The 14,549-nt window shown below is 36.7% G+C and overlaps 1 protein-coding gene across 2 annotated transcripts in view; it reads right to left on the bottom strand.

Annotated features, from left to right (window-relative positions):
* Positions 1 to 265: 265 nt before the first annotated feature.
* The window catches only part of LOC149834643 (katanin p80 WD40 repeat-containing subunit B1 homolog KTN80.4-like), a 52,968-nt gene continuing 38,684 nt past the window's right edge, over positions 266 to 14,549 (bottom strand). Inside the window, exons 6-18 of one of the 2 annotated variants that reach the window (XR_016432797.1) lie at positions 12,867 to 12,937; positions 6,624 to 6,698; positions 6,391 to 6,534; positions 6,088 to 6,268; positions 5,261 to 5,935; positions 4,663 to 4,719; positions 4,444 to 4,583; positions 4,201 to 4,326; positions 2,205 to 2,283; positions 1,992 to 2,104; positions 1,772 to 1,888; positions 1,611 to 1,679; positions 266 to 706 (exon numbers count right to left, since the gene is read on the bottom strand). Coding sequence is in view for 1 of the 2 variants with exons in the window: in XM_090011518.1 (XP_089867644.1) it covers positions 646 to 706; positions 1,611 to 1,679; positions 1,772 to 1,888; positions 1,992 to 2,104; positions 2,209 to 2,283; positions 4,201 to 4,326; positions 4,444 to 4,583; positions 4,663 to 4,719; positions 5,261 to 5,935; positions 6,088 to 6,268; positions 6,391 to 6,534; positions 6,624 to 6,698; positions 12,867 to 12,937 (1,904 nt within the window). In the remaining variant the exon portion in view is untranslated. The remainder of the gene's footprint in view (positions 707 to 1,610; positions 1,680 to 1,771; positions 1,889 to 1,991; positions 2,105 to 2,204; positions 2,284 to 4,200; positions 4,327 to 4,443; positions 4,584 to 4,662; positions 4,720 to 5,260; positions 5,936 to 6,087; positions 6,269 to 6,390; positions 6,535 to 6,623; positions 6,699 to 12,866; positions 12,938 to 14,549) is intronic. The other variant, XM_090011518.1, reaches the window with a different exon arrangement.

Consider the following 14,549-nt stretch of genomic DNA (forward strand, 5'->3'; position numbering starts at 1 on the left):
GGAGAGATCTGGTATCTGAGCTGTATCCAACCCATTTTCAACCAGTCTCCACAGTTTCGTTCGAAGGCACTCCCACACACACTGTACTTATGTCCCTTTGTTTTTCTTTCACGGTATCAATTATTATTTACTTATGTTACCCCTTTGCTGTTTTCTCCGTGGGATCTACTGCTACACTTTTTTCTTTTAACAAATTCTACCAGAGACGCACAGGGTATGTCAGCTTTTCAAATGAGGCCTGTGGCAAACCATAAAACCAACAGAATTCCAAAAGAAGAGCGTGTAATTTGACATTCACTATTGATTCAAAGTTGCAGTAGTACATCACAATTGGTGTATAACATATACAAATCAAGGGATGTAACGCAAATATGATGATACAAACCCATCAACAACCACATGTATGGCCTCCAATATAAAGCTCAACCTCTGCAATAACACAACACATTTCTGTAGCCTGGTGATATAATTAGAGAGGCAGACTGAAACCAGCCTTCGCCCAATGAGCAAACGTGATCCTGTGCACAAAATTCTGATGCATCTAGTACTCTCCTTATGGCGAGTTTGCTCTTATGGGCAATAGATATCTTGCAAAACTGAAGCCTAAACAAGACCACATAGGGCAAAACTCCCAATGTCGCTCTGTTATACTTCCTGAAGTGCTAGATTTAATTCATGGGAAGCCTTCGACAGAAGCCCGCCCTTCCTGTACGAGAAAACAGGCAAACATACATCAGTTACAAAAATTGTGATGCTTTTAACAATAGTTACAAATTTCCAGATGGCTTTAAATCCTTCCAATGGTCTGTGAAGGCCTTTGAAAATCCCAAGAGGGGACAATTGGGAAGAGCTTAAAATTCCTTGGAAAGCATCTAACTTGAAGTTGATGACTAGCATACTCCTAAATAGTATAGAATATCTAGTGGAAGCTTAAACAATTAACGAAGAGGTAAAATATTAAGCATCCACAGGTTAGAGAAAGATGTCCTTGCATATACACAGTCTAGGCAATCCAGCAGTTGGGCCACTTTATCTACAGAAGGAAATGGGGTCTTGACTGGCCTAACAAAAGAAATAATGGGTTTAAGCCAGTCACCAATCTTGTTATCGGGAGTTTCTTAGGATTCTATTTAAAAAGTAGTTTTTCTTGAAAAAATCTCGGCTGTTTCAAAAAAACAAAAAGGATAAAAAAAGAACATAAAAGAAACATAAAATAGAAAAAGATATACTTAAAAAATTAAAATAAGAAAAATTTCAAAATATTATGATTTTACTGGGATATTATCATGACATTTATGTTGAAGTTTTTATCAGCTACTGCAAAAAAACCAATACTATCGTGATATTTTCAAAATACTGGTGATATTGGTGACTATGGCTCATGCATTACTTCTTAACACATGACAAGATTAGCACTAACACCTGCCATATGATTTTGATGTCAACAAAATGATCACATTACTTGAGGACAAAAAACCTTGTCAGAGACGTGACTGTTCTCTGCTTGAATCAGAAGAACTTTCCCTTTTTGACAGAACCAGAAACATTTGAGAACTCAATAGCAAACACGCTTTGGTAACTCAACTTATTCAAATGTTGCACCCACTTACCTTAACAGAGAATTGAGACTTTGCTTAATCTTTTGTAACTCAGCAAAGCACTGATTGCAGCGCTCAAGCCTGCATCCAGTGGGCAAAAAGATGAGTGAGGAAAAGACTATCAATAGCAAGCGTAAATTAGAAATAAGATTGATGGCAATTAGGATAGCGACCGCTGTTCTGCATGAAGATCAACCCCAACTAATGCTGGTCCTGATATTGTTGAATGGATTACCGGCCCAAAGGTCCTCACAAGCTTTAGCAGCATCTCCAGTGATACACTTATGTGCCTGTCGACCAAGAAAACAAACCATCAGAAGTTGAAAGTGTATAAATGATGTGCTTAGCCTTGCTGCAAAACATAAAGTAGGACAAGAGAAAGGAAGCACATGCCTGTCAATCTTGCTACCGAGTAAGCCACTAAGCAGCGGTAACATACAAGCACATATATCCAGTGTGACAAAGTCAAATTTCTCCATGAATACACTGATTACACCAGCTTGCACCTGTGTATGCAATGATGATGAAGACAGCATGAGAATATTTGGAAACAAAGACTAACAAAAGGTTAATATCAGCTACACTTTTGTAGCTTGAATAGAATACCTACAGAATGATCACTCATTTTCTCCATGGTACTAATAGTACCTTTTATGTCCTTCCTCTCCCAGAAGCGCCGTACTACCTGAAAATTAATGTTGAAATCTGAGAATCTTCAAAAATATAGTATCTTCAAAATCCAACTGCATTAATAAGATGATGTTGCAATGCAGCATAACAAAAGCATGAAAAAGGTCCAAAAGAGTGGACTGGCACCAGCGCAAGATGCAAGACAAAGTCATAAAGAGCCATATGCTAAAGGACTCTGCCAAGTATGCACACAAAACCCTAATTAAATTCCCAAATATTAACACGCACTATGTCAATTGTGGACATGCATAACAAACAAGTTGAGACCATCAGAGTAAGTCCATTACTTAAGCTTTCCTAAATTAGTCTCAACAAGGGGAAGTCAAGACCTCTTATTCACTGGAAGGAGGCAAGTATAGATAAAATTCAAATAAATTTTGGAAGAATATCGGAAGACAAAATTCTCTCAAAGCACAAAATGTTTTCTAACTCAAGCATCAAAGAATGTTTATACTACATAGTTATGCCAGTATTTACATGCCCATGCTACGGAAAAAGTAAAGCCAACAGTTGAAATCAGAGTTTCCAGTCGAGGAAGCAGGAGCAGGAAGCGAGGCACTTTCAAAATTTTAGGAAGCGGGAAGCGTGGGAGGACTTAGAAGCGAACCACGAATCGTCTCGGAAGTAAACCGGAAGCGACCTAGGAAGCAAGGGGAAAGCGAAAAAAGAGAAAAAAAAAATTAAAAATACAAAAAAAAAAAGGCGGAAGCGAGCTTCCCATTTTTTTTGTGTTCTTCCCAGCACGTTTTGGAAGCGTGATGTTTCGCGCTTCCCCACTCCCAAGGGCACTTCCGGTAACTATGGTTGAAATATATGTATCCCAGCTGGCAAGCATGGCAGAGAATCATAGAAACAATCTTACCAAATGAAAGTCTCATACTATAGTATTGTAAGAGCTACAAATTTTAAATTTGTGAACTTCGAACCTATGTCACATGGATACTGCTGTGAATACAGTCTTTTTATGGAGATTCCCAACACAACTTGCAGATAAGGGATACAATACAGCAGTAAAAGAGTATTCATGTGACAGCTTCAAACCCCCAAATGCCACTTCCTAGAGTCTCTCTCTCTCTCTCTCTCTCTCTCTCTCTCTCTATATATATATATATATATATATATATATATATATATATATATATAATGTATTTATTTATTTTTATACGTTTTAAAGTCAGTGACTAGCCACCAAATTCCTAGATGGAAGATGCCATGATGATGATGACAAGGATAAGCTAGAGATTAAATTTATCCTCCTTAGTATTGAAAGATCCAGCAGATAAGATTGTAAAATTAACAATTGTGCACCCATACGACAGAGACATTTTAATAATGCTTTAAAGGGAGTCACACAAACACTCGCATGCGAGAGGTTAAAGCAAAAACACAGCAACCGTCTTTCAGGAGTATCAATCACAAGTTTAAGCACTCAATAGGAAAATATCCGCTGAAGCTGAATCTATTAAACCACTCAGGTAAGCTCCAAAGTGAAGCCAGAGACAATAGACAACGGCTTCCTACAACGAAGAAGCCAGAGCTATTTGAAGCAGCAACCCCAATATCATATACACACAAACAATGAACACAGAGCAACAGAAATGCTCTTGTAGGAGATCCCTGGCAGTGATAGATGTGACAGATCTGAGTCACCTTCTAGACATCCGTATGAATGCTACTGACAATCAAGCTTTCAGCTAAGAACTATGCAGGAATCATACAACGCTAGTTTAGTACAATAAATGAGAGCATTACTAGAAAGATTAAGATCATGCTTATTAGTCACAATTGTGGAGAAGGATTTCCAGAGTAAAAAATTACCAAAAACAACAAATCCAAGAAAACATTACAGATATAAACCTTTGCTGAATGTCTACCTCAACAACAGGACTCCTAAAGCACTGGAAGCACATACCTGTAACTTTGTAAGACGAGACTGCATATCGCTTGAAAACAACTCATGATCTTTCAATGCATTATCACACTCATCCTCATCGGAAGCTGAGGGCAAGCCACTGTCAACTGCCTGAAACTGATCTTTCTGGCCAAGAAGAAAGCATAAAAAGTTTCAGCAGAACTAATGAATATCATATGAAGATTGTAAATGAAATCAACAATAAAACTTCTGCAACAATAGAACAGGAAATCAAAATCCCACCAAAACAGAACGTGAGCTATCAGGTCCAGACACTGAGTCAGAGGAAGCACTCATTGCTAGTGAGTCACTGCTTGGAGATCTCTCCTTCCTCTCCCAGCTCTCCACCAGAGAACGTGTTCTTCCGGTGGAATGTCTTTTATCTGGGTAGGTAAAATAGAGAGTTAAAATACTCAAGCTTATGAATGTACTTGAACAAACCATTGGCTTTGTATGCCATACCTCTTGAACATTCTATAGTATTTGCTCCTCTGATTCCATCAAGTGGTTTAACATCACCTGAAAGCAAAAAAATTTTTATGGATGAACACAATGAATTTTCCAGCCATTAGAACGCAGCTACTTCTTTCTAGAATCTGAGCATGGAATTTTTCAGGATTCCAACTATAGACCGATATCAAACAACAACAGAAAAGGCACACATTTCAAAATTTATTTTAAAACACCTTAGGATCATCCATAGATTAGTGAAGGCATGAATGGATTTGAGATGCATAAAACCAGAACTACTTAAGGTCTAAATCTAAGAAAGCCGCAAGCTATAATGTGAGCAAGAAATTTGGGTCAAACAATTTGCAGGAGCATCATATACTGCTCTTCATATTTTTGGAACTTTATTTTATCCCCTACATGCAGCAAAAAATTCTTTTGAGGGTCAAACAATAAAATTTATAAAAAGAAACTGACTAGGTGTCACCAGGAAGAAAAATAATAAAATCACAAAGATGAAAAGAACATGGCCAAACAGTTTAAAACTCGTGTAATCCCAAAGTATATTGTGGTAACTACAAAACAAAGAATAGAAGTTGCAGGAATTTACAATTTTCAGGCTGACTGCTCGATTTATGCCCTACTGATGAACTTCTTTCAAACTTTTCAGCAACATTCCTGGTATTTGTTGCATTTCCTTCACCACATCTAGAAGTGTCGCCTCTTGTGTCAAGACCAGGGAAAAAGTTCTTATCCAATTCCCGGTTCAAATCATTGTTTTTGCTAATAGATGATCCAGAATGGGTTGAAATGGGTTCAACATCAATACCACCTCTACCATAAGATTGTCTCCGTATGTGTGATGGCTTTGGCACTAAAACTGTTCTTTCAACAGAAGTGTTTTCAGATTTGGAATCAGTTGGATGTTCAAGTTTTTGGCTGTTTCTAGGGACAATAACTGGTACAACATCAGGCCTGGTTAAGACTTTGCAATCAGCTGGTTGCTCAACCTTTTGGCTGTTTCTAGGGACAATAACTGGTACATCAGGCCTAGTGAAGACTTTGGAATCAGCTGGTTGCTCGAGTTTTTGGCTGTTTCTAGGGATAATGACGGGCACAACATCAGGCTTAGTTAAGACTTGGGTGCTGGTTGCAGGTGGAATTTTTGGCATGGCATTTTTCTTCAAGGCAGATGGATTGCATGCTGCTGTTGAGTTAGAAGCAACAATCTTTGAATCACTAATTGCACCAAATCTTGGGGGAGTACGAGGTGGAGTTACAGCAGCTGAAAATGAAAAAAAAAGCAGAAATTGTCATCTGAGAAGCACAACATGATGTATAAAACATTCTAGGTATGAAGCCATGAAGAAGACATGCTTACAAATGGTATACATCTAGATGAGTAGAAGAGTGAAAAAGGCAAGAAAAAGTGCTTACTGTAAGATGATTGATTAACTTTAGCTTCTTTTGTTTCAGGATTCACAGATGGAGAAAATGATTTAGTGTTAGCCTTTAAACTACTCTCTAACTTCTGTACAGGTTGGTCTTCCCTCGGATTGGATTGGGGCTCCATATGACCATTTCTAGCTACGCCACCAACTGCATATGGTGCTATACGCTGCAAAGTTGGAATTAGATGTAGCATTATCATTACAAAGTTCTATTCATTTGCAAGTAGAGGGGAAAGAAAGGATAAAGACTAGATAGGATTTCAGCAGATCATGAGTGATAGAATATTACCGAGATATCAGCAACCCAAACTCCAACACAACTTTGATTGAAGGAACAGCCTAAAAGCTTCCCATCATGGATGTTAAGATCAGCTAATCTAGACCATCCCATGTCAACTGCATCATGGCATCTGACAGGCTCCCATGAGAACACCTGATTAAACAACATAAAGTTCAGAAGAAAAAAACAAAAACAGGGACCAGTTTATCAATATTTCAGCTAAACCTTTAAAATTATACTACCTTTAAGCATTCATGCAATCCACAGAAAAGTGTTCTTCCATCAGGATTAAAGACCATAGAACGTACTCCTGAAGCCTGATAATGCAAGCAAAAGAATACACATCAGAAAAGTAATGTGAAACATGATTCCAGCTATAGTTGGCAAAACCGGCGATCCGACTCGGGAATCGCCTGAGTCGGATCAGTAGTTTACTGGGTCACCAGTCTGGAATCGCTCGACTTGGCAACCCAGCGAGTCAGTCCTGAGTCGAACGACTGAGACTGTGTGTATCGGTTTGGCACAGAGTCACCGAGTCGGGTCAGGTGTTGAACCGGTTTGCCCGATACGAAGCGGTTCTTAACATTATAAAAGTTTTTTAATGAGAAATCTCTCGATTCCTGCCTTCCTCTCCTCAAACCCTAGCACCAGGCCATCAGGTGACCACCGACAGCCAGGTCTCTCTCTCAATGAAGTGAGGCCCTCCTTTATCGTCTTTGTGTGTGTGCAGTGTGGGCATTGTGTGGGGCTGAGTGTGGACAACAAATAAACCCCCACATTTAGGGTTTTGTTTTATCTTTTGCATTTGCATTGTAGTTTGGTTATTTGCATTTGCATTGTAAAAAACATAGTTTCATATTCAATATTTAAAGTACTATGTAAAAAAACACTTAAAAAATTTAGGTCCTAACCCGCCCGAGTTACCTGAGTCGACCTGCTGACCCGCAAGCTTGGTTGTCAAAAGCAGTGCCTAGGCGAAGCCCCACCGCCTGGGCAACTAGGCTTGGGTGGTGTGGCCCTAATTTGGCACCTAGGTGCCACCTAGGCTGGAACCGAGTAGGCATAAGCCTAAATCGGTCCTATTTTTTTTTGGTTGACCCATATGGGTCATATAAAAGGGAAAAAGGGGGCCCTAATTGCCCCCCTTTTCACACTCTCCCTCTCTCCTCTCTTGGTTTTTGCAACAAAAAGAAGAGGATGACCCGACCAAGGTACACCCTCCTCTCTCTCTGTCTCTCTCACTGTGTTTTTGTTTTTTGCAAAAAGAAGAAGAAGGCAACCCAATACGCCCTCCTCTCTCTCTCACAGTGTTTTTTTTTTTGCAAGAGGAAGAAGAGGACGACCCAAGGTATGGCCACCTCTCTCTTTCTCTCACTCTCTCTCGTTCTCACTGTCTTTCTCTCATTCTCTCTTGTTCTATCGTTCTCATTCTCTCTTGTTCTCACTCTTCTTTTTTCACTCTTTTTCCTTTTCCTTTCCTCTTCATTTTTTTCTTCTTCCTTTTTTTCTCCTTCCTGTTAATTATACTGTACTTTAGTTATATTATATATTATATGTATTGTATTTCAGCATATACAATACCATATTTTTACATATTATATATTATATATACTGCATTTATATATAAATATATCTGTGCATGTACTGTAATTTATATATAATATGTTTGTAATTTAATATAATATGTTTATATATAATACCGTATCTATGTAATGTAATTTATAATATAAATAATTTGTTTATATATAATCAGTTTGACTGTTTCTGAGTTATATTTCTTAGCTAATTTTGTGGTTGACTGGTTCCGATAATATGTTCGTGAGTTATATTTCTGGTTGACTATTTCTGAGTTATGTTTGTGTCATTGTGAGTTATATATTTGTGTGTACTTCATATATGATTTGTTTTACTGCTCTTTTTCAGAATTTACACTTCACATGCACCCGCAATCCACACACACACACAAATGCTAATGCACAGTTGCACATATATATATATATATGTTTTCTGTGTAAATATATAATTATATATATTAACATATCATAAACATATATTACAAATTTATAATATTCTATATTTGTGTTTCATTTATATATATATATATATACATACATATTTGTGTATGTAATTCATATATAATCTATTTGACTATTTCTGAGTTATATTTTTGGTTGACTCTGTATGAAAAAACATTCATGGTTCATAAAATCACCTACCAATGCACTGGCACACTGTTTCCCTTTCTTCTTTTTGAAGCGATTCTTTAACGTGGTTTGTTTGTTTCCTTGCCTTCCTTTCTCTAGATTACTTTGAAAGTACAAACCCATAGGTCCGTTTGCATGTGGCGGTCTCAAGCCGAATGTACTACTCGGCTGCCCCTCTATCTATGAAACTACAGTAGGTCCTTCATTAGAATTGAAAGTTGAGAACATGTATTCAGATCTTTTATATATATTAATTGTCACTTTCTTATTTCTTCTTCTTCAATTCCTCCATGTACTTAGAAAATACTTGCTTGATTTCTGCATTTGTTTTATCATAAGCCTTCGTGTTGCTTCCAATCCTAAGTAGATGTTGCTTTATTTTGTATATGCCTCATTCATAAGTTGATCCACATTGACCGCATGCTATAGAATTTAAATCTTTTTTATCCTTACAGTAGGCTTAATTCCATGCTCGATCATTAGATTTCCGTTTTAAGTTATGCACATCTTTCAATTCTAAAAATGTCAAACTTGGAGTGGACCCATTAGCACTTGCAAAAGAAGCCCCTTCCATTGTTGTTCTAAAGAATCTAAACAAAAAAACATGTAAATTCGCTAAATTAAAATGAGTAAGCAATAATGTTCATATATATCATATATGTAAAAAACAAATACATAAACTATATAATATATACATTATTATTGTTTTTTTTAAAGGCAAGCCGAGGTTAGGAAGACCCCTACCAGTTATACAATTATACCTTTGGGTTTTAAACTTGCAAAATCCCAACACAAGGTGACGTGCACTAACTGCCCCTACAAGACAAGTGGAGCCCCCGTTGGTACAATATATGTATTATACATATACATAAATTATACAATGTATACATAGCTCATAATGCCTTCATTTCAGAGTATAATTGAAGTCATAAGCCAATTTGAACCAGAGGTGAAACCTCCATCATAACATGAATTGCGAGAACCAATTTTAAAGAAAGAAATTGAGAAAACGAAAAAGTTCTTAGACCAATACAAAGTGCATTGATCCAAATATGAATGCAACATAATATTAGATGGATGGATTGATACCAGGGCGAACCTTTATTAATTTTTTTTTTAATTTTCCCTTAGCTAAAAGAGGTCGGGGTAGGCCTAAGAAGACGTGGATGGAGATGATAAGAAAGGATATGAAGGCTTTGAACCTTACCGAGGACATGACATTGGATAGAAATGATTGGAGGAGAAGGATTCATGTGGAGGACCCAAAATTATTTTTTTTTGTTCATATCGCCAACCCCAATTGTTTGGGATGAAGGCATTGTTGTTGTTGTTTGTAATTTCCCCTTAAGAACAATGTTTTGGAAATCAGTTGATGCATCTGATAAAGTTAAAGATGTAAATTTGTTTTTTAGAATGTTGAATGAGATTGTTGAACAAGTTGGAGAAGATAATGTGGTTTAAGTTGTTACCGACAATGTCTCCAATTATGTCAAAGCAAATAAATTGTTGACGGAGAAAGAGAAAACATTTGTTTTGGAATCCTTGTGTTGCAGATTGTGTGAATCTGATGTTGGAAGATATAGGAGAATTGCAAGATTTGAAAAACATTTTTAACAAAGCAAAGCAATTGGTCCTACTTATATACAAACATACTCATGTATTGAGTATGATGAGAACATACACTGAGGGACCTACATAGGCTAGCAGTGACAAGGTATGTTACTAAGTTTTTGACCCTAAAAAGCATATAAAATTCCAAAAAAAAGCTTGAGGTTCATGTTTATTCGAGATGATTGGTCAAAATGTAGTTTCTCAAAAATATCAAGTTCAAAATTTTGGAAGAGAGTAAGTCATGCTCTTAAAATAATAGCCCCTTTAATTGGTGTACTTCGAATGGTTGATAGCAATGAAAAACCTGATATGGGTTACATCTATGAAAAAATAGACCGTGTAAAGAAACAAATAAAGGTATAAGTTAATTTTTTTGTATTCTACTAACTATAAATTTTGTTTTTAAATTTTAACTTAGCTTTTATAATGGTTACTTTAAATTCTTTTACTTAATAGGTAAATTTGCGCAATGATGAAGTAAAATATGGTTTGGTTTGAGAGATAATTGATAAAAGATAGAACAATCAATTGCAAAAACCATTGCATGTAGCAGACTTAAATTTGAATCCATCTATATATTATGAGTATGGAAATATCGAGTCAAATGTCGAAGACCGGACAGTGGAGGCTCTGCCACTTCTCCTGCTCCTCCACCAACGACCGGGCCCGACCTAGATTCTCTCTCTCTTAGCATCGCTGGATTGTATCCCTGCCGCCTCGTCGGACAACCTCCCCGCCATGGTGGTGGTCCTCCGATGAGAAAGAAGATGGGTAGGTCAGAGTTACCGAAAGTGCCTATACCATAGGAGAAGCGTGATTCCCCGATATGCATTTCAGAAGCGCGAAACGTCGCGCTTCCGAAACGCATGGGGAAGCATCCCATAAATGGGAAGCGTGTTTCCCTCTTATGGGAAGCGCGCTTCCCCCTCGCTTCCCTCTTTTTTTCATTTTTTATTTTTCATTTTATTTTTTTTCTTCTTTTTTCGCTTCCTAGGTCGCTTTCAGTTCGCTTCCTAGGTCGCTTCCAGTTTGCTTCCTAGGTCGCTTCCGAGACGGTTCGTGATTCGCTTCTCTTCCCACGCTTCTCGCTTCCTAAAATTTTGAAGGTGCCTCGCTTCTCGCTCCCGCTTCCTCAACTAGCAACCATGGTTCAAACAGTTTACAAATTTCACTGGTTTACATATTCTAGTTATCCTATATATACATATGTATATATTATCACGAAACACTAAAGAGAAAAGATAATGTCACAAAGTGACTAGAAAATGCACAAGCACACAAGCAATAGGCCACTATAATGGGCAAGAATACAACAAGCCACAAAGTGGCAACAAACATAAAAACGAGAAAAATAGCTAAAAAATATAGGAACTTTTATAGAGAAAGCTTCAAGAAGCTTGACAATTACATGGGGCAAAGCCCCTTATTTATACACAATAGAGGACCCAAGGAGGGGCTCCCATAGGAACGTTGGAGCCCCTCCAACGGTCATAATTATGACTGTTGGAGGGGTCCAACGTTCATACTGTGGGCCCTTCTCAATGATGTAAAAAAGGAAAAAAAAAGAAAAAGAATAAAAAAAGGATAAAGCATATTCTAAATGAATATGCGTGGAATATGTAAAAAGACTATTTTACCCCTAGTGGGTATTATAAAATGTGTGTATATATATATAGATACATACATTGATATGTATCATAGTAACCTGTATCGTTAAAGGTAATTTCTCGATGAGGGTCTTTCTCGGAGAGATTTTCAAAAGTTGATAAATCTCGAGAATATCTCGGGAGCTTAAAAAATTGAAAAAAATATAAATAACAATAAAAAATATAAAAAAAATAATAGGATTTGCATTAATTTTCTTTCACAAATATAAAGAAACATGTTTTAAAGGTTTTAAAATATAAAGAAATAAAAAAATAGGAAATGCAAACTTAAAATAATAAAAAAAAATCTAAAAAAATATCGCGATATTATAAATATATTTTGTTTTTGGTGATATTTTAAAAATATCGCAATATATTACTGATATTATTGGCTACCTTGAAATCTATGTCACATAGGTGCGGGTGTGGGTGCGGCGATGTGGGGAGGGTATATATACATATAATTTTTAACAGTTTTAAGTTAACACTACATATGTGTGTGCATTTATGTATTTATATATATATATATATAATATAGATAAAAATGGACTTGATTAGGGTTAATTGAATCTATTTTTGGATAGAAATGGACCTCAGTGTGGTGGACTCCACCAAACACAAAGGAAGTTGTGTCCAAGTGTCGCACCCACTTGGGTGCGGGTGAGGGTGCGGGTGTGACAGTGTGTGGTGCCCTGTTAGAAGAGTTTGTGTGTCATAGCTTGAAATAGCCGATAATATTGGCGATACCGGTGGCAGTGGTATGTATACATATAAATACACACATATTATATATCTACAGATATATACAATTTAACAAATACCCATGTTACATAGCTTCTAAACCAACTTTTAACTTCACATTTTTCTTTACTAAGCCAATGGATGCCTTGTTGAGCTCATACTAAGCCGGCGGTGCAGTTCCTCAAATATTGTTGAAAATATTGCTTAATTGATATCCATGATTTAAAAACCTACCATAGAAAAGGCATGCAAGCACTAACAGCAGCAAAGATAGTTTACATACCTCAGGTCCAGCAGATCCGATAAGTTCAAAAGTCTCTAGATCCCAAAACTTAACGGTTCTATCAGCAGACCCTGAGCAGAATGAATTTATTAGCCGTGTTATCAAAATAATACTGTGCCTTAATTTCTAGTTTCATGCCAAATAAAGGAGACAACATACAATTAACGAGAATTGAAACCTATAAAGTACAACAGTAATTCCATCATCATCACCATCAGGAACTTTTTCAACCCAAAAGAATATGAGAGCATTTAGTGCATTAATTGTGACCAAAAGGAGCCAGAAACTATGCCACAAAATTTTCTAAAAAAATGAGTGTGGTTATGGATATATATAAACATAAGCAAAATGCACAATTATGCTAACTTTTACAAAATGATCTCAATATGAAATTAACTGTCAATTATGAACCAAAAGTCTAAAGCATGTCAAAGGTATATAGTTAATGAACAAATAATCATCAACAAATTTATAGTTAACAGAAGACACTTTTAATATGGGGCATAGACTATACACTGATTGGATCATAAGATAAATAAAATGGGTTGAGTTAAGCTGGAAATCGAGTTGACCTGTACCCAGGAATACCCAGTGACGTTATCGTACGATGATGCCAGTATGAAGGCCTACTAGAATACATAGGCCAAAACATGAAATATTGTTAACATGCTTTTCAACATTAAGAAATGCCCCAGTTGTCATTATTAATTTATCCCAGAGAATTTCTTAGAAGCCTATAAAATGCTCTAAATCTGCACTTTATCAACATAAGTAGCAATGACATGATCAACAGGCTACAAGCTTTGGCCACATGTTAAGACATTTACTTGCTGATTATCTCCTCTGGATGTTTTCAATGGTGAGTGATTCGGCCTTAAAAGCAAACTAAGCAAAGATTTATGCATTCACATTAGGCATCCATGCCAAATGGATTTGGAATGTGTGCTACCCAACCACGACAAAAAAGTGCTCAACAACGAGATTTCATCAAAGGCTGGCCTTTGGTGGCCCTCTTCCAAGTAAATGTGCATCGTAATTGAATTACATATTGATACATTACAAATGCTTGTACAAGAAAAGAAAGCATGATGAAATCCATAGAACTATTCAGATTCAGAATACCTTGTGAAAGGTGCAGACAGGCATTTACCACCACGACATCAATAGCTTGTGTACAAATACAAGCATGGTGCACATGTCAAGTACAAATACATGTTTGATGCATTTTTGAACCTCGAAGATGCAAAAACTTTGCTATGGAAATTAGATTCCAGGTATTGGGAGACCTTGATGACTTCATTGCACCTCTTATCATAGTTTGGCATTCATTCTTTTTAGAACATGGAATGTGGCCGCACTACTAAATTATTTCTCACCCTAAATTCATATTAACCAATATCATCAATATCTCAAAATATTTTCATTTTGAAAGGCTCTTCAAAAAATGTAAAAAAAAGGAACATATCACGGAAATTTCAAAAAAAAAAATAGATTAAAATATCCCAATACATGTGTCAAATGGAGGAGGAATTGGTTGTTCATTTGCAATGATACTCGCTGTCCATTCTTCCAAGCCTGATTTAGATTGGCTTAATCAGACATATCCTTTGTTAGGGATCATGCCTCTTGTTTGTATTGGCTACCAATGGGAGCAGCTGTGATGACTGACAAGAGGGAACAAGT

The sequence above is a fragment of the Nuphar pumila genome, chromosome 6 (assembly GCF_984573655.1).
Source record: "Nuphar pumila chromosome 6, dmNupPumi1.hap1.1, whole genome shotgun sequence".
Taxonomy (NCBI): Eukaryota; Viridiplantae; Streptophyta; class Magnoliopsida; order Nymphaeales; family Nymphaeaceae; genus Nuphar; species Nuphar pumila.